The 20,653-nt window shown below is 37.6% G+C and overlaps 1 protein-coding gene across 6 annotated transcripts in view; it reads right to left on the bottom strand.

Annotated features, from left to right (window-relative positions):
- Positions 1-20,653, bottom strand: part of GRIA2 (glutamate ionotropic receptor AMPA type subunit 2) — a 112,192-nt gene that overhangs the window by 37,878 nt on the left and 53,661 nt on the right. For all 6 annotated transcript variants that reach the window (XM_048847503.2, XM_048847500.2, XM_048847498.2 and 3 more), the window contains exon 6: positions 17,613-17,774. In XM_048847503.2, the coding sequence (XP_048703460.1) occupies positions 17,613-17,774 (162 nt within the window). The remainder of the gene's footprint in view (positions 1-17,612; positions 17,775-20,653) is intronic.

The raw sequence follows: 20,653 nt of genomic DNA, 5'->3' as shown, positions 1-20,653 counted from the left end.
GGAGATAACTTGCAGTTCTTTAATGCCATGCCAAAACCTAACTAATGAGGGAGTATGGTCAAGGCAGCCTGGGAATGGACTGGTTCAGTCTCATTTATCTGGGCTCCTGTGGGATCCCACATACTATTTAAAGCTTCTTCCTCTTGGTGGAACCTCCAAATGAGCACACTGGTGCAAACATAACTTGCCCTCCTCAGGAGATGAATAATTCCTGGACTTCAGTGGCTCAGAGATTTGTAGTATGAATACATAATATGTTACTCTATTCATTTATGTCTTCATTCCACAAGCAATAATTCAAGCTGGAAGCTGATTTAATAAACTAAACTGAACATTTTAAAAAGGTAAATTCAGGGATAGCTTCTTCATCCCAGAGGTTAAGAGATGGTAAGTGGAATCTCTCTCCAAGCAGCCAGTGGGAGTCCTGCATTTTTACATGTGCATTTAAGGTTGAATTTTCAACCTGAAATGAGCATCCTCATAAAAGCTCAAAAAACAAAAGTGAAATACAAAAAGAACTTTATTTTTTTTTTACACTCTCATGGTTTCAATCCAGTGAGATTGAAGTGTCTGACACATTATGTGGAGTCCCTGAGCATGGCAATACTCTTTCTGTGTAGTTTTTCACAGTAGAAGGAAATGTGATGTGCAAAGTTTTTAATGTAAAGAACTTCGGTTAACAAACATTGCAATCAATACCTGCAAAGGGGGAATAAAAGTTTATTAGCATTTTGTACCATCCTATAATTATTTATTCCATTTATTTACTTTCTTTTAGCTGTATGTTTATTCTTCTATGCCTCAGACGTCTAACAAGTACTCAGGGAAAATTATGTCATTATTGGGGAGAAATGTAGTGACATGAATGAGCTAAGTGTAAAGTCCCTTTGTATAAAACACTGCACATATACATCATCTTTAAAGTGAAGGGGCTCAAAGTGATATACAAACATCTTACCTCCCTGTTTCATATGGAAAATTGATAGATGGTGATCTAGTGACATTCCTATGTTAATGGTGGAGTCAAGAACAGCACCTAAGTCTCTTGGCTCCCAGACTATTTCTAATGTTATATACTTATTTGAAACGTAGACTATGATAAGTGAAATACAAGTGTTTATGTGATGGTTACCATAATTATATACAGGATAAGGAATATATATAAACACATAAATTGTGTAAGTAGTATATTGATTTTCCTATATATTGGAGGCTTCATCCTCCTCTCATTTAGGAGAACAACCAATGGGAGTTTTATTTGGAACCAGTTTCACTGAGAGAAGGGTCAAGGTGTGACTATATAACACTGGGGCAGCTCTACACTACGGGGTTAAGTCGACCTAAGTTATGCAACTCCAGCTATGTGAATAATGTACCTGGAGTCAACGTACCTTAGGTTGATTTACTGCGGTGTCTACACTGCACTAGTTCAATGTAAGAAATTCTCCCATCGACTTAACTTACGCTTCTCGTTCCGGTGGAGTACCGGAGTTGACAGGAGAACGATCTGTGGTCAATTTAGTGAGTCTTCCCTAGACCCACTAAATTGACCCCCGATGAATTGATCGCCACAGCATTGATCCCCAGTAACTGTAGACATACCCTTATACACCAGTGTAACTCCACTGACATCGCTGCCGTTACTTCTGATTTACAGGTTTCAGAGTAGCAGCTTTGTTCGTCTGTATCCGCAAAAAGAACAGAAGTACTTGTGACACCTTAGAGACTGAAATTTATTAGAGCATAAGCTTTCGTGGGCTACAGCCCACTTCATCGGATGCATAGAATGGAACATATTGTAAGAAGATATTATATACATACAGATAAGCTGGAAGTTGCCACACAAACTGTGAAAGGCTAATTAGTGAAGATGAGCTATTATCAGCAGGAGAAAAAAACTTTTGTAGTGATAATCAAGATGGCCCATTTAGACAGCTGACAAGAAGGTGCGAGGATACTTAACCTAGGGAAATAGATTCAATATGTGTAATGACCCAGCCACTCCCAGTCTCTATTCAAACCCAAGTTAACGGTATCTAGTTTGCATATTAATTCAAGCTCAGCAGTTTCGTTGGAGTCTTTTTTTGAAGCTTTTCTGTTGCCGAATTGCCACCCTGAAATCTTTCACTGAGTGGCCAGAGACGTTGAAGTGTTCTCCTACTGGTTTTTGAATGTTATGATTCCTGATGTCAGGTTTGTGTCCATTTATTCTTTTGCGTAGAGACTGTCCGGTTTGGCCAGTGTACATGGCAGAGCGGCATTGCTGGCACATGATGGCTTATATCACATTGGTAGATTTGCAGGTGAACGAGCCCCTGATGGCATGGCTAATGTGATTAGGTCCTATGATGGTGTCACTTGAATAAATATGTGGACAGAGTTGGCATTGGGCTTTGTTGCAAGGATAGGTTCCTGGGTTAGTGTTTTTGTTGTGGTTGCTGGAGAGTATTTGCTTCAGGTTGGGGGGGCTGTCTGTAAGCAAGGACTGGTCTGTCTCCCAAGATCTGTGAGAGTGAGGGATCATTTTTCAGGATAGGTTGTAAATCTTTGATGATGCACTGGAGAGGTTTTAGTTGGGGGCTGAAGGTGATGGCTAGTGGCGTTCTGTTATTTTCTTTGTTGGGCCTGTCCTGTAGTAGGTGACTTATAGGTACCCTTCTGGCTCTGTCAATCTGTTTTTTCACTTCAGCAGGTGGATATTGTAATTTTAAGAATGCTTGATAGAGATCTTGTAGGTGTTCGTCTCTGTCTGAGGGATTGGAGCAACTGCGGTTGTATCTTAGAGCTTGGCTGTGGACAATGGATCGTGTGGTGTGTCCTGGATGGAAGCTGGAGGCATGTAGGTAAGCATAGCGGTCAGTAGGTTTCTGGTATAGGGTGGTGTTTATGTGACCATTGCTTATTAGCACAGTAGTGTCCAGGAAATGGACCGCTTGTTTGGATTGGTCTAGGCTGAGGTTGATGGTGGGATGGAAATTGTTGAAATCATGGTGGAATTCCTCAAGGGCTTCTTTTCCATGGGTCCAAATGATGCAGATGTCATCAATGTAGCGCAAGTAGAGTAGGGGCATTAGGTGACGAGAGCTAAGGAAGCGTTGTTCTAAGTCAGCCATAAAAATGGTAGCATACTGTGGGGTCATGTGGGTACCCATAGCTGTGCCGCTGACTTGAAGATATATATTGTCCCCAAATGTGAAATAGTTGTGGGTAAGGACAAAGTCACAAAGGTCAGCCACCAGGTTTGCCGTGACATTATCGGGGATACAGTTCCTGATAGCTAGCGGTCCATCTCTGTGTGGAATGTTGGTGTAGTGGTCTTCTACAGCCACAGTGGCCAGAATGGTGTTTTCTGGAAGATCACCGATGGATTGTAGTTTCCTCAGGAAGTCAGTGGTGTCTCGAAGATAGCTGACAGTGCTCAAAGTGTAGTGCCTGAGGAGAGAGTCCACATAGCCAGACATTTCCTGGACACAACTATAATTAAGTCTCTCTAACCTATATCTCTTTTGACATGGCCCCAAGAAAGAGTTATGTAGGGTTCTGCCAAAATGTTTTCAATCTGCCTATGTGATGGAATTATTTCCTTTGGGTAATAATGAAATAGAGCGTTTTAGTTCAAGTTAGATGTTAAATAGACACTAAAATGTACAATCTTATTATTATATAAACAGTCCATATTAAATAGAACTGGACAAAAATGGCAACTTTTTACTGAATTTTACATAATTTTCATGGCAAAATCAAAAATAGTTGTGAAAACAGCAAAATGTTATAAGCATTATCTCAACGAGATCTAACATGCAGGAAACTCTATTGATTAGATGTAAACATTGCATTTGTTAGTCTGTTCTCTGCTGCTCTGAAATGATTCTTTCAAGCTCATGTGGATTCTGGTTTAATTGTTCCTTGCAAGTTCTCCTGAGATATCTTGCACACTGTCATGACAGGGCTTGGTAATGTAAATAATTATTTTTAATATAAACTATAGAGCTGGTCAGCTACTATACTACTAGTGTCACAAATGCACAATGTTCATATTCCAAATGGCAGTTTGATTTGATCATGATCATGCCCCTTTTCATTTGTTCTGTGTCAGTATTAGCATGAATGAGTTTTTGTTCCCATGGGTGTTTGGCAACAGTTGTACTTTGTATGGAATATGGTTCTCCATCCAAAGTGTAAAAGGGCTTTATGCAAGGGAACTGTGGGAATATTTGGGGGAAGTCATGGTGCAAAACACCTATGCATTCTGGCTACTGATGGGCAAAACTCAAATGCTAGGGAAATTTGGTGTAGTTCACAAAAGTCCCCAAAAGGTTGACTGCTTATCCATTCCTCTTTGATCTGTAAATTGGGATGGAGCTCTTGTGAGAAAACACATTCAATATTTACAGGAGTTCTTGCTGGTTTGTAAATACCAGGGGAGCAATTTTACTGGCAGAACATCAACATTTCCATTCCCAGTCCCAAACAGAAGCAGAAAACAGAAATGAATAAAAATCAAAACAATATTAACTGAAAATTTTGAAATATTAAAGAAGTTTCAAGTCTGGGGATGGTCAGAGATCCAGGTCAATACTTATTTTATCTGAACTGATTCATCCGGCCTTAATTAATGCTAGTTTCTACGGAGAGAAATTGAGATCCAGATGGATTTTCATTAAAAGTGTTTTTTATAATGGAATTACAGCTGACCTTAAGCTACAGAGGCACCAAAAGCAGCTGTAATAAGGTTATTACTATTTATTTATACAACGACATGGGCACACAGAATACTGCAGGACAAATAACAGGTACCCTGCTTTGAAATGCTCACATGTTCTTAAGGGCAAAAGCTGGTTCAGAAGAGCAAGTAATGTGCAGAAAATAGGGCTGTCGATTAATCGCACTTAACTCATGCGATTAACTCAAAAAAATGAACTGAGATTAAAAAATTAATCGTGATTAATCGCAGTTTTAATCGCACTGTTAAACAATAATTCTAACTGAGATTTATTAAATATTTTGGATGTTTTTCTACATTTTCATATATATTGTATTCTGTGTTGTAACTGAAATCAAAGTGTATATTACAAATATTTGCACTGTAAAATGATAAAAGAAATAGTATTTTTCAATTCACCTTATACAAGTACTGTAGTGCAATCTCTTTGTCATGAAAGTGCAACTTACAAATGTAGAATTATTTTGTTACGTAACTGCACTCAAAAACAAAACAATGTAAAACTTCAGAGTCTACAAGTCCACTCAGTCCTACTTCTTGTTCAGCCAATCGCTAAGACAAGCAGGTTTGTTTGCATTCAGAGGAGGTACTGATGTCCGCTTCTTATTTACAATGTCACCAGAAAGTGAGAACAGGCATTTGCATGGCACTTTTGCAGCTGGCATTGCGAGGTATTTATGTGGCAGATATGCTAAACATTCATATGCCCCTTCATGCTTCGGCCACCGTTCCAGAGGACATGCTTGCATGCTGATGATGCACATTAAAAAAATAATGTGTTCATTAACTTTGTGACAACTCCTTGGGGGAGAATTGTATGTCCCCTGCTCTGTTTTACCCGCATTGTGCCATATATTTCATGTTATGGCAGTCTCAGATGATGACCCAGCACATGTTGTTCATTTCAACAACACTTGCACTGCAGATTTCACAAAACGCAAAGAAGGAACCAACGTGAGATTTCTAAAGATAGCTATAGTACGCAACCCAAGGATTAAGAATCTGAAGTGCCTTCAAAAATCTGAGAGGGATGAGGTGTGGAGCATGCTTTCAGAAGTCTTAAAAGCCCAACACTCCGATCCAGAAACTACAGAACCTGAACCACCAAAAAAGAAAATCAACCTTCTGTGGTGGCATCTGACTCAGTTAATGAAAATGAACATGCGTCGGTCCACATTGCTTTGGATTGTTATCGACCAGAACCCGTCATCAGCATGGACGCACGTCCCCTGGAATGGTGGCTGAAGCATGAATGGACATATGAATCTTTAGCACATCTGACACGTAAATATCTTGTGACTCTGGCTACAACAGTGCCGTGAGAATGCCTGTTCTCACTTTCAGGTGACATTGTAAACAAGAAGCAGGAAGCATTATCTCTTGCAAATGTAAAGAAACTTGTTTGTCTGAGTGATTGGCTGAACAAGAAGTAAGACTGAGTGGACTTCCAGGCTCTAACATTTTACATTGTTTATTTTTCAATGCAGTTTTTTGTACATAATTCTACATTTGTAAGTTCAACTTTCATGATAAAGAGATTGCACTACAGTATTTGTATTAGGTGAATTGAAAAATACTATTTCTTTTGGTTTTTTACAGTGCAAATACTTGTAATAAAAATAAATATAAAGTGAACACTGTACACTTTGTATTGTGTTGTAATTAATATCAATTTATTTGAAAATGTAGAAAACATCCAAAATATTTAAATAAATTGTATTCTATTATTGTTTAACAGTGCAATTAATCATGCTATTAATCACAATTAATGTTTTTAATCATGCAATTAATTGTGATTAATTTTTTTTAATCGCTTGAGAGCCCTAGCATAAACAAAGAGATATTTCTTCATAATATTTGGAATGTGTCACAGAACAAAGTAGGATGCGGGAGGGGGTCAGCAGTCAGCAGAGAAAGGGAAAACAAAAATGGACATATTTTAAAAAAACAAGGAGTTGAGATGATCCTAGAATGCATTAAAGTTAAATGGGATGTGGATCCACCAAAATTTCAGATTTCTTTCCACCCAACAGACTATGCTTTTCACTCCTGGCCTGCATGCACAAGATGGAATTTGTTTTACACCCGTCACCAGTTATGGATTTAAGGAGAAATTGATGAGTGAGGATCTATGGTCTTAGTGATGCAGGACGTCAGATTAGAGGATCACAATTTTAAAAGCCTTCTGGCTTTAACATCTATGAATACCATTGTATCCGAGCACTTCTTCCCCACAAGCCTAGAGAGACACTTGTCTTTTTCCTACTCCTAAGTCCTTGATTTTCCTCTCATGAGAAGCACCTATGCCTACTTACACAGATAGCTGGATGAAATTATTCAAAAGAGTGCAATGTTGCCTCCTGCTACTCTGGGTCCAATTACTGCTTTGTCTAAGCCTTCCCTGATCATGGACTATGGAGCTCAAGCATCCAGTCTTAATCAGCAGGTGAGATGATTTAATGATGTTTGTTCAGAGAACTAAGTTACAATTCCATTCGCTGCTGAGATAGGCGTTTATTTTTCAGCTGCTATAGTCAATCATTTATGCACAATCTAGAGACAATTCAATCTTGAAGCAGACACAAAGGTTTACAAGGCATCTACTCAGTGCTGTTAAAAAGAAATAGTATCTGAACTTTGCTATTAAAACAGTGTCTCATGTCTATGACCTTTTGTCTAAATGTATTATACGATAAAGAATATAATAATATTTTTATCCCTTGATACACTTCTTATTGAACAAGAACAACATATCAAGTATTAAAATAAAGCAGTGCAGAGGATGTTACAGTTTTTAACACAACTCTCTACTCAGCATCCCTTTTTCAACATACCTAAATTTAATACAAAAAAATGTGTTCTCCCTTGAGGCTTTTTTCCCTTTCCCCACAATGCCCCTTATTGTAGGTCTGTTCTAAGCAAGGACATGAAACAATGAACAAAGCATGAATTTACCATAGCCTTGCAAACATGTGAAACATGTAGCTAGCAGAAAAGAGATAACAGGATAGTAAGCAAGGTGTGATACCTTGCAGCTGTGGTCTAGCACATGGAGCAGTGCGTGAACAGCTCATGATCTAGATGGGGAGGGGCTACAAAAATCAGTAGACCAACCATAAAGTATGTGAACAGTAAAACCAACAGTATTAAGTATAAGCATATATAAGATGACACACGATTATGTACACTGGATGTGGTGTATACCCTGTACCCACCCTACACTTGAGCCTGATCAACTCAAGTATGGTTTGACTGTATGCCAATAAAGAAACCTCAGTGAGTTCAGAGTCAAGCTGAGTTTTTGGGTGACCGATTGGATAAGGTCTCAGAGGCTACTGAATGTTTAAGGTCTCAGAAGCAAACCCAACATACTCCTGAGTCTCTGGCCTCAGAGCCTACTCCAACAATTATGAGGGCTTGCAAGGAATTGAGCTTCCTCCTACCTCACCAAAAAGTCTAAATAGTGTATATAATAACATATAGCACTTTTCACAAATTGATCTCAAAGCACTTTACAAAGGGAAGTATGTGCCGTTATTCGCACTTTCTAGATGAGGAAACAGAGGCACAGAAAGATGAAACATCAATAGCATAGCCAGAAAAAGAACAAAGGCCAACCTTAATTTACTGTAAACAATTTTGAACATATTCTTTTGGATCATCATTGCATGGATGCATAAAATCTCCTTCCTGAAACACAAATTCCCATAGAAGCAGAACACTATATCACAGTTTACAAACAGCATTTTAAAAATATAAACTATTGATAAGATGCCAATAACATCATTTCAGCCTATTATTCCAGCAGTGAAAATAGACCAGATGAAAAAATATACAATAGAGGATGAAAATGAGATGTAGAAATAAAAAAACAAAGTCTCCAGCAGCGCTGAAAATGGATTTGAAAGGACTGATGTGAATGTTAAAGTGTAAACATGTTTGATATGTAAATAAAAACTGATTGCTCATTCTGAAAGGATTATTAGATTAATATTTTGGTACGGATATACAGATACAGGAAATATCAGACTGGTGTGAAAAGGAGATTTAAAAAGAAAAAACAACACTAACATGCCTCAGTGAATTTAAAGCTGTTCCTACCTATTTTTGGTTTTGGTTGTGGGTTGTTGTTGTTGTTTGTTTTTTAACGTGACTATGTGGCAAACTCAAAATTTAAAAAGGTCACAGTATCACCTTTTTTATTCTATAGACAAAAAATTGTAAGAGCTGAGAAACAAAGGACTAGTTTTTAATTTCTTCTGTCAGCATCCTGTATTACTATTATTAGTTTAATAAATTATATGACCGGTTGCCACTGTGGACAGAAGAATATATATTAGACTAACTTATTCTTGCCTATTGTTTCACCACTGCACTCATACCATAAGCAAATAAATATTTACTCTTCTCCACAGTCTGTTCGTCCACCCAGGAAAGAAAAAAGAAAAAGAACTCTCATAAACTAATATAAAATGTTATGTAAAAGCCATTAAGTTTCTTTGATTTACAGCAAATGTATTCCAGATCCCCAATCAACATTCCTTTTTAATTAAAATTAGTAATCAAAGCACCATTAAGTATGGTTAAAAATATCATTCATGATTCTGGGTTATTAGTCAACCAAGATGAAGTTATTGAGATGATCTTCAAAACAGTTTCTTATAATCATTTTGCTGGAAGAAATCCAACAATACTTCACTAAAAGATAATTGAAAACAGCATCTTATAGGAAGAAGGAGAAAACAGCATTTTTCACAGCAGCATAGACTAACAGCCCAGTATCTTGTAGTCGAAAATGGTCAGTGTCAGATGAATGAAAAGAGCTGTTAAAACCTCATTAAGCTCCTTAACTGTGCTATTTTTAAACATACCCTTATGGGAAAGTCCTTCACAGATTAATGGAGATAAATCCTAGGGATAAGCTTGTACAGAAATTAAATAACATTCTATAGAAATGACTCTACAGCCATATAGAATTTCATATTGAAAGGTATCCTTTCTACAGAATTTTGAGCTCAACCTCCAGAATATAACAGAGAATGACAGCCTTACCATAAGATTATTTATCTTGTTTTTTTTTTAAAACTGCAGAAATGTTCTCATTTTCTATTATGGCATGTAGGAGGAATAAGGGTATGGTCTTGCAATGTGCTAATCACTCAGCACGGCAATAAAGTCAATAGGAGCTGAAGGTGCCGAAGGAAGAGTTCAGCATCTTACAGGCTCAGGATAAATGAAGGAGCACACTAATACCCCAGCAGTACCATTTTTCAAAAAAAATAATATGTGCAGTACATCCCCAAAACATAATAATATGTGATAAACCAGCATCACCATTCTATGGAAAAGCACCCACCGAAAATATATAAAAATCCAGCATCTACTTTCCCCTTCAATACTGTCATATACCCCCAGGAGAAACAAGCATTCACTCAGCTCCACCTTCTGACCTTCCTCATCGTCTTTGTCTCATGAGCTCTGAGGACCTTTCTTCCTCTGCTGTTTCAGCCTCGTGTCTCATTCCGATACTGTACGCATCTTTCTCTTCTGCCACATGGCCCGACTCTTCCTTTTTTCCCGCATCTTAGAACTTTCAGGCCCATTCTTACTCCTCTTTGCCCCCTCAGGTTTCTTTCTGCTTCACTGTCCCTCCTTTATAATCTGGGGGCCCTTATTCTATTTGAGCTCGTGAACCTATCCTGCTCCCCATGCCACATTTAGATTTTTTTCCCCCTGCTTTGGACTGGTGGAGGGCCTCTGCATTGTGTGGCCAGATGTATGAGTGACCCTCTTCAGGGGTGTGGAGTGCCAGGAGCAGGAGACTTAAAATGCTCAGATTAGTTATATGCAGTCTGGGCTGGCTGCTGCCTAATGCAGCCCCTCCTCAGGCCACAAAAATGTGAAGAGGAAGCTCCACTGGGGTGGACAGGAAATGGGAACAGTAGTTCTGCTGCTGCTTTTTCTGTGTGCCTGTAACCTGCCGACTGCAGATCCTACTGGTGCCACTTGACTGAGAGTAGGTCAGAGAACAAAAGAAGCTGAGCAACAAGCAGGGGCATGTCAAGAATCAGTTATATAGTAAAGATTTTGGCCCGCTGTCCTACAAATGCTTCCTTCCACAGAAGTGGAGTCTTTGGATCTGGATTTTGTGGGTCCATTGGCACCCATGTATCATGTCACCAGATCTGTGGCTCTATGGATCCTGCATTAATCCACCCCTGTTTGCACTGATCAGTAGTTCAACTTTTTCAAAAAATCTGAAGCATTTTGGATTAATGATCATTTAAAGGACCAAAGGAGCCTTAAACTGTTAATATGGTGCATTCAGATTTATATTTGCAATTTTTTATGCATGCATTTTTTCCACCCCTAATTTTTTTGCAAACTTACATTTGTAGGTCCAAAGAGTATTTGTCTAGTCAAATCAGGTAGTAAATCAGCCAACTATCAGATCTGCATCCCAATATTTTGTGCACACAAATCTGACTGGGTAAGCAAAATAATAGGCATGAAAAAATTGCATGCACAAAAAATTGCAAATGCAAAACTGCAGGCACAGTTTTAAAGGCCACTTTTGAAAACATGGCCCCAATTCCATCTCAGTGTTCTGGTTACATAAAGTCATAAATCCTAAAATTCATTAACTCAGCCTTTATAAATTACTGTAGTCTCTGTGGAATTACTTGATTGTCAACCTAATCAATCATGCTTTTCCCATTAACACTGTTGCAGGTACAGAAGAATAGCATTTATATAACCCTTATTAATAAGTTTGACATTACTGAACAATTTTACAATGTGGTGTAAACATAGGAAACATATCTACTAATGGCAGTCGTCTAACTGATAAATTGTACATTTGTTTCCACTTAATGGATTACATCTAAGATGCATGTTCTGAAATTCCATTTTAAACAAGAGTTCTCACTGTTCTTTTCCTCATTATTTATGAGTTTATTCAGTCCTTTCTTTAGTTGCAGAAATAAATGAATTATTCTATCTGATATGTAATCTACTGTATATTATGCCTATGTACATTAGGTAAAGTACCAATGCTGAAGTCAAATGGTCAGCCTTGCATTACAAACCTCATTTTCCCTGAATTAACAGTTTGGGATGGGGTGAAGTGTTGTCAACTCTCACAATGTTATCATGAATCTCACAGAACTGTTGAGTATTTTTCTTAAAGCTGCTCCTGGTATCAGGTGATTATGTCAAAATATGTTCTCTCTTTTTTTTTTTTTTTTAAAGTGTCCAGCTTTCATGGCTGTGAAGAAAAGCTCGAAAATATGAACCCCTGAAGTCTCAAAAAACAGAAGGCAAATAAAAAGAACCCAACACTTATTATTTTGTTAAAATATCATGATTTTGGGGGGGACCAATCTTATGATTTTTCAATGGTGCTGACAATAATGGGGGGTAAGAAACTTGAAGTGGTCAGCCATAAAAGATCTCAGTCAGTGAGCAAATTTTGTATAATTTTTTATAAGTGTCAACAACATTGTACTAACGATTGTTTAGTTAGTTATATAAAGAAAAGGAGTACTTGTGGCACCTTAGAGACTAACCAATTTATTTGAGCATGAGCTTTCGTGAGCCACAGCTCACTTCATCAGATGTGTACCGTGGAAACTGCAGCAGACTTTATATACACACAGAGAATATGAAACAATACCTCCTCCCACCCCACTGTCCTGCTGGTAATAGCTTATCTAAAGTGATCAGCAGGTGGGCCATTTCCAACACAAATCCAGGTTTTCTCACCCTCCACCCCCCCACACAAATTCACTCTCCTGCTGGTGCTAGCCCATCCAAAGTGACAACTCTTTACATAATCAAGTCGGGCTATTTCCTGCATAGATCCAGGTTCTCTCACTTCCCCCCCACCCCCATACACACACAAACTCACTCTCCTGCTGGTCTAAACTGACCACTCTTCTTTTTGCGAATACAGACTAACACGGCTGTTCCTCTGAAACCTGTCATTAGTTATATAAGGTAGGCCTAGATTTGCTTAATAGTGTGTACATGGATCTAGTGTATGTGATCATTTAGTGATTGACCACAGAGACTACAGAGCCTACTACTTTCTCAGAACTAAAGGATTTTGCCTTGACCTCAGGCTTTCCTTTTGGTATTGACAGTACTATGTTCAATTCCAGCTGATATACTTGCTTCCTGAGTGGGTACATACGGCCATGGTTTGTTATAGAATGAGAGCTGAACTACAGTGGGCCTGCAATGGTTGACATGAGCTTGTCTAATGGGGAATTTGTACTATGTTGGCCTTGTTCGTGTAATCATAACTTCTTCTAGTTCCAGTGACCATCCAATCTATTACTATCACATACCTAATGGTGTTCAAGTTGTAGGGACTTGAGCTTTTGCTGTAGCAGGTCCCAGATTTGGTTGCAGCTGATGTCAGTGGTGTCTTTATGTGCATGATGTGGCCATGATTTATTACATGTGCATGCATCATTTGCCCGTATAGTTCTTCAGGGAATGGTCTTTATTTTTGTGTTCTATATAGTTGTAGGTGCTTCACAGTAATAATGTATCTGATAGTGCTTTGAGCTTGTTATTATTTTATTATTTTGCATTTTCAAAATTAAATGTGACTTTTGCTTTGGCTGCATGACAAGGAAAATAACCACAATTCCAGTTCAGTGGGGGCCTAAAGAGGGGAGTCCAAGATCCATAGATCTGCTGGCTGTTTTAGAAATGTATATGGAAAATGAGAACCACCACAATTACAATTAATAGGATAAAATATTATAAGGTATATACCTTATAAAGTATCAATCCTGAAAGATGCTGAGTCCCAAACCAGTAAAGCATGGACTTCAGTATATTAAAAAGTATATATTAAAAATAATTAGCAAAAACATCATTTAGCCTCAGTTACAACAGACATATCTAATTATGGTGTAATTGACAAAACAAGCTTTCCCAATCTATATAATTTATGCTGCAAGACTCTGCAATCCCCAATTATTTAAAAATTATATATTAAAAATTGTATTACAGAGAAAGTGATTCACTAGTGATATTGTTGTGGGTAACTTCAATAAATTGTATTTTTCTTAAAAAACAAGTTCCCCTTTAAATTCATCTTTGTGCACTGCATTCCATTTTATCATGTAAACTGGCCCTTTGCATTTCCATCTGGATGTTAGTAAGAAGAACACAAGGCAACAGTAGCACCAGTGCCACCAACCAGAGGGCATCTGCAGTGACTAGGCTGGGGGCATGTAACCTCCTTTAATTTACATATCCATAATAGAAAACTCCTATTAGCTCATGTCCATTTGATACAGAATCTGTGATGTTATCTTTGGAATTACACTTGAATAATGTGACTAAATATTACTAATACTTACCACCTTCAGACAAAACTGTGCCATATTGGCACAGCCCATGGTAGGGAAGGCATTCTGCTCTGCCCCTATCTCCCTTGTGCAGGGAACGGAGTATGGTATGTCTCTGTCCTCCTATGCACTGACAGGCAGGGCTGTCTGGCTGTGTGTGTATGAAAAGGGTAAAATGCTATACCAAAAGAATGTACTAGTGCGTATGTAGAATATTGCCCCTAGAAAGCAGGATATCTCCCGAAGCTCCCAAGTGTACGCAGTATAATGTACCTCACAATAGCGTTTGAATGACTTCTTGCATTTGTAAATTGGTTTAATAATTTTAGCATACATTTTATATAGCTGTTGTTGTTTGAACATTAAGTATTATTCATTGGACCATTCCTGCCCTCCTTGCTGAGACAACATAAAAACCCAAAGAATGCAAGTTCAGATCCAATGGTTGTTATATCATTATATTAAAACTAAACGTATTCCTTAAGATACAGTTCAGTTTTTGTTCTAATCAATAAACACAGAAGCATCAGTAGCAGATGACTTTGTTTCCATAAAAGACAACTGTTCCCACTCATCCCTTTCAAACAATAGCAGAGGTGAAAGCTGCAGATGGAAAAATTCCTCTGGAAGATTTAGAAGAATTACACATCAGAGCTTCATAGATTTTAAGGCTACAACGGAATATTATGATCATCTAATGTGACCTCCCGCAAAACACAGGCTATAGAAGTTCGTGTAGTAACTTCTGCATCAAGGTCATAACTTTTGATTCAATTAGAGTATATATTTTAGAAAGACAGCCAATCTGATTTAAAAACTTCTAGTGATGAAGAATACACCAAATCCCTAGATGAGTTTATTCAGTGGTTAAAGTCCTTACTGTTAAAAATTTGAAAACTAGAAATTTATTTCCAGTTTGAATTTGTCTTGCTTCAACTTTCACCCATTAGAACTTATCATGCATTTTTTATAAAAATGTATACATATTAAATGAATTAGCCTACTGTACTTGATTCACACTGTCACAATTTCTGCACAGCATAGTTAGGAATTCAACAAATTTCCAACAGCCATAATACTTAAACAGTCAAGCTCCTTATATAGGCAAAGGAAGTATTAACAAAGGATGGACTAGAGTATATTGCCACATTCTACATTGCTGTTTATTTTGGGAGATACTTCAGTATGACTCTTCATAGATGCATAGAATGAAATCCAAAACCCCATTAACTTCAGTGAGACCAGGGTTTCACCCATAGATTTTTAAGGCCAACATTTTGTGGTTAGACTAGAGGTTGTCTTTCAGAAAGACATCCAATCTTGATTTAAATACTAAAGTCTTGTGCATTTAGCATATCCCTTGATAATCTGTTCCAATGATTAATTATTCTCACTGTTAAAAATTTGCATCTTATTTCCAGTTTGACATTGCTGACTTCACCTTCCGCATCTGGATCTTATTATAACTGTATCTCCTAAAGAGCCCAATAATATCACATTTATTCACCCTGTGTAGGTACCACTATACTTATAGATAAGGTTGGTAAGTTTTGATTTCTTATATAATTTTAATGGATAATACTGATGTTTATTTTTAAGCATTTTTTTATTTTTATCGATTTAAATTTTCATGGGCAAAATTATGAGTTTTAAAGTTTTTTTTTTATTTATCAGTTTACAGTTGTGGGAAATTATGGGTGAATTTAATGATAGTAAATGATAGTAAACATTGAAATTCTAAAAGTAAAAGCTTTATAACTGCTAAAACACAAAAAGAGAGACAAGGTGGGAGAGATAATATCTTTTATTGGACCAACTTCTATTGGTGAGAGGGATGCCGAAGCTGGTCCAGTAAAAGATATTACCTCACCCTCTAATATCCTGGGACCAACACGGCTATAACAACACTGCATAAAACACAAGTTGTCAACATCACACATCAAACTATACAAAATAAACATCCTTAAACTCTAATAAGTTCTCAAGCAGCATTTTTCTTACTTTATTTCTAAATTTCAATGATTAATGGGGGAAACATTTTTTCATCAGTTTGCATGTGTATGGTGAAATAGACCTTTACTGACATTTACCAATAAAAGTCTAATCCTTCCTTATAAACCACGATGATCAAATGGCCTCTCAACCTACTTCCTGATAAGCAAAATAGCTTGAGCTCCTTTTGTCTTTTATTGTAAAATATACTTTTCAGACCACAATCATTTTCACTGTGATAATCTGAGGAGTAAGGTAGAGCAAGGGGGAGGGGAGGAGGAGGGAATAGGGCCCTAAGGAAAGCAGCAGCCTTCAAAGAACTCAGAAGAGAACAACTTATAGGTTGTATTCATCATTCACAGCCAAACCATACCTTCAATCAGTGCACTAGTGCAAATTGCACATGTGAACTGAGGCAGGATGCAGTCCTAACCTTGTTCTATCAGGGAAATAGGATAAGGGATTCTTGTGCACATAACTTTTTTAACCAATCATATGCACAAAGGTAACTGCAATAAAATAATGTCATTGACTGAGTCCGAAAAAACGTCACAATTAAGTAACCAGCTATATTCATTTTTACTTTACATTATATTATGGTTGTTGCACATTTTTTGTTTGTTTTCTGCACTTCATAGTCCCGATGAGAATTTTTATCATCAGACGAGAACTGTTATCTATTTCCTTATGGTTAGTATAAAGCCGTAAAGATAACATGCTACTTATGTAAACACATTTTAGTCCCAAAACATATTTCCCCTGCAACTTCTGATTATTTGATTTAATTGTGCTGAATCTATAAATAAATACTAAAATCATTAAGTATTAACAGAGCAGTGTTCATCTTCAATATGCCTTACTAACATTAATTGATCCTTACAACACCCCTATCAAGTATGAAAGTATTATTATCCTGATTTTCCCAAGAGGGGAAACTAAGACAGAAATTAAATGACTAGTTCGATGAGTCACTCAGGACTGAAATCAGACCACACCTCTCTTTTAGTATAGTACAGTTTATTGTGAATATTTTAATTTTAAAACAGGCTTTGTTTGACTTAAATATCTCTCTCAAAATACAAAGCTTTTCAACGCATTTATAAGCCACTTATTTTTCAAGATATTGCAGGAGGAAGATGATGCTGTGGACTGTGGACGTGTGTGCTCATGAGTGTGTTTGTGAGTGCATATATGTTTTCATCTAGAAGATTTAAGGAAGAGATTTTAAAATAAAGAAAAAAAAAAACCTCAAAAATGTCATTGCCTATATGGTCATATCATAAACAACTGCACAACATGCTGCCAGGCACAACTTTACAGTGCTACAAAAAAATTAAAGTTATCTTGAACATTTGTGACAGTACATGATCTCTGTTCAAACAGCCCTCAGGGAGAAAATGTTAAAAGTAGCTTGGAGGAACATAAAACGTTGTTGGCATGGCTGATTTCATATGCCTTGCTCTATCTTTTGTCTTTTTCCCCAAACCCACCCCATCTTCTATCTAAGTTAAAATAAATAAAAAATATACCTTGACTGTACTGGTGTGTGCTCCTGGATATTCTTTTTCTTCCAATGTTGACCAGCGCTGTACAAATTTTGATACCAGGGGGTCATCATAGTCCACTATCTGAAAGCCTGAGACATTAGCTCCTCCAAACTGGATTTTTGATAAATCTCCATCAGTAAATCCCTGGGCACAGAAAACATGTGTCCGTTATTTCACCACATCTATCAGATTAGTAGGTACAAGTAAAGAGAGTTACCATGCAATTTTTATTGCTGAAATGTAACTCAACATTTCCCTTTCTCAGGGATCTGGGCGCAGACCAGAGCTCTGATGGCCAGCAGTGGCTGGGAATACTGAAGATACAGAAAGTGTCTTCGCAAAAAGAAAAGGAGTACTTGTCCTTTACCAATTAAAAGCTGAACTCAGCAAGTCCTTTTTAATTATGAGAATTTACTCATGTGAGCAATCCCATTTGTTTCAATGGGACTACTCGTGTGAGTAAGTGCTCACTATCATGAAAAACAGCCACACAATCTATCCCTAACCAGTGACAGTGAGTCAGTCACTGTCTCACTCAAGGGAAGATTGCTATGATCTGCCTTCTCAGAGAGTATGTGGGAAGACCCTTATAAGCCTCCCTGTAATAAAATACTATTTTTTCTGGAATGAATATTCTTATTCTGTCACACAAATAAAGTTGTTCTAGCCTAGAGAATGAAGCAAGTCATTTTAAGACAAATTGTTCGGGCCAGATTCTACCTACAGATACATGGGAACAGGGCTCCCACTAAAAATTTGTGGAAGCCAAATACATGAACCTGAGGGCCTAGTTATGTCCCTGCTTCACGTATATGCAATAAAGAGAAAATGAATTACAGTGAAGTGTCACTAGCCCACATTAAATGAGGGGAAATATGTTAATTTTGATAAACTAGCTGTCAAATAAGCAGGTGATTTTTCAATTACATCTCATTTTTTCTTTATGCTGTATGAAGAAAAGACCAGTGTAGACAGCAGGGAGGAGCAGACCTGTGAAATAGCCTTGAAGCCAAAGACTTTCTATGGCAGAAAAGGGGAAGCCAATGAAAAGGTGGTCAGAATGACAGGCAAGAAATACAGGATGATTTTAGCAGCTGCTCTGTGAACAGACTGGGCTGTGGAGGATACTGTGCATGTCAGAAAGAGCAGAGAGGAGGTTACAGTAATTAAGATGACGACAGTCTGGATAGATTTTCTCTGTAGTCTGAGTTTCTGATTTTCTCAGGGCACTGTTATAGTGAAGAGTTAAGGTAGTTTGGGTTCCTATGCTGTGAATGTCGATACTTTTAAAGTATTTTTATTTCTTGTAAGTTTAATGTTAACTCTGAATTCCCCGAGTTTTTCGTGATTTTTTATTTTCTTAATTTTGCTCTCACTACAATATTCGTGGTAGGATTTTTAGTGCTATGTACCCTCACCTTCAAGATTTTCTCTCGGAAATTCCATTTTTTAAAATGGTCCTAACATCAAACTGGTGAGAACAGACAGCTGGAGAGGCAGAAGAGATGGGGGTATCCCTGCCTCCTTGAAGCGGATATGAGGGACACAACTAGGGACATTCAAAGGTCACCCGAGTGTGTCTCTAACCAAGTCAGTAATATCAGTTCCTTATCCTCCAGGAGTGGTCAGTAATATCCACCCTCATTCCCATCCCTTCACCCTTACTTGGCTCTTCACCTAAATAGTGCTCTCAGAGGATGAAGACTGTGGGAAGGAGAGGGAGATAAAGAGCCCTTTAGAGCAAGTCTGCCTGGCGCATTAGTCTGGAGGAAATTCTAAAGTGTACTAACATGTTGTGCACTCACTGGCTCGTGAGCCTAGCTGGCATGTACTAAGAGTCCTGTAGGGCATGTTAATGTAGTCCCATTTCAAACAGCACTGCGGTAAAGTGCACTAGGGAATTTTTAGTGTACACCAGTAGGGCCTATCATGGACCAATTAATGCACACAATGCGCTTCAGAAATCATACTACAAAAGAATGATTCGCATCACCATGTAGACATGCCTAAGACTCACTGTGGGTTCTCCTCTCCTGCTGACCCCAGAAGAACCATAGGAAAGGGGGAGAGAAATGTTCCTCAGTCTTGTTCCCAATTTAGTAACGTATGTATATTTTTAATTCGTATGTATGTAGATCTAATAGATACTGTATGCTAAACACACACCAAAGCCAAATTCTTCAGTCCTTTTTCTTACTGAATCAAAAACATACTCTGATTTCAATAGGTGTTTTGCAGTTGTAAGGACTAAGGTCCCGCTCCCACTCCCACTGAGGTCAATTGGGCTCTACATCAGGACTGAAGGATTTGGTCCCAGCTAATGAACTGCTGATCCACGATGGGTGTATCTTTATCTTTCAGCTGTACAACTAAAATAAAGATGTTCTGTTTTAATAATCTGTTACTGCTAAACCAACACGGATAATTATGCTAATTAATGTCAATGGAAACCTTAATCTGAGACACTTAACTTGAAGTGTACCCAAAATGTTTTCACAATGAATACACAAAGAAACAGCCATGACCAAAAGCTGTCACAATTGCTACAGTAATGCACGTTAGCTGCTGTGCTCACAGTGGATGCCACATTGCTTGCTAATATGAGCATTTACATAGGAATCATGCAGTCTTTCTGAATCTGATCTTAACCGCAGGTTGTTTTGATATCAACATGCAATACATAATTCACTGTATTAACTATATATCATCGGGAATCCTTCCAAGTCAAAGATGATTGTCTTTCATGAAATGACCATTTCAAATTACCTATGGGTCCACTCATGGCTGATAAGATGTACTTACCTTATATTTGTGTAGAACATTATATAAAGATCTGTAATATTTGCATTTGAATTCTTACTGTACAATTTTGTAGTATGCAAATGTATTATTAAAAAGGAACCTCCAGAATGTTTCTGAGACAGTTTGGTTCAGTAAATTACAATCCCACAGGTTCTCTGCTGCAAAGTGAGAGCAAATGTCTGAAATATCAATCAGTGTATTTTTTAATCAAAAATATTTGC

The sequence above is a fragment of the Caretta caretta genome, chromosome 4 (genome assembly GCF_965140235.1).
Source record: "Caretta caretta isolate rCarCar2 chromosome 4, rCarCar1.hap1, whole genome shotgun sequence".
In the NCBI taxonomy this organism is placed as follows: Eukaryota; Metazoa; Chordata; order Testudines; family Cheloniidae; genus Caretta; species Caretta caretta.
Note: the sequence above shows the minus strand (reverse complement) of the source record. Positions and strands in the feature narration are given on the sequence as shown.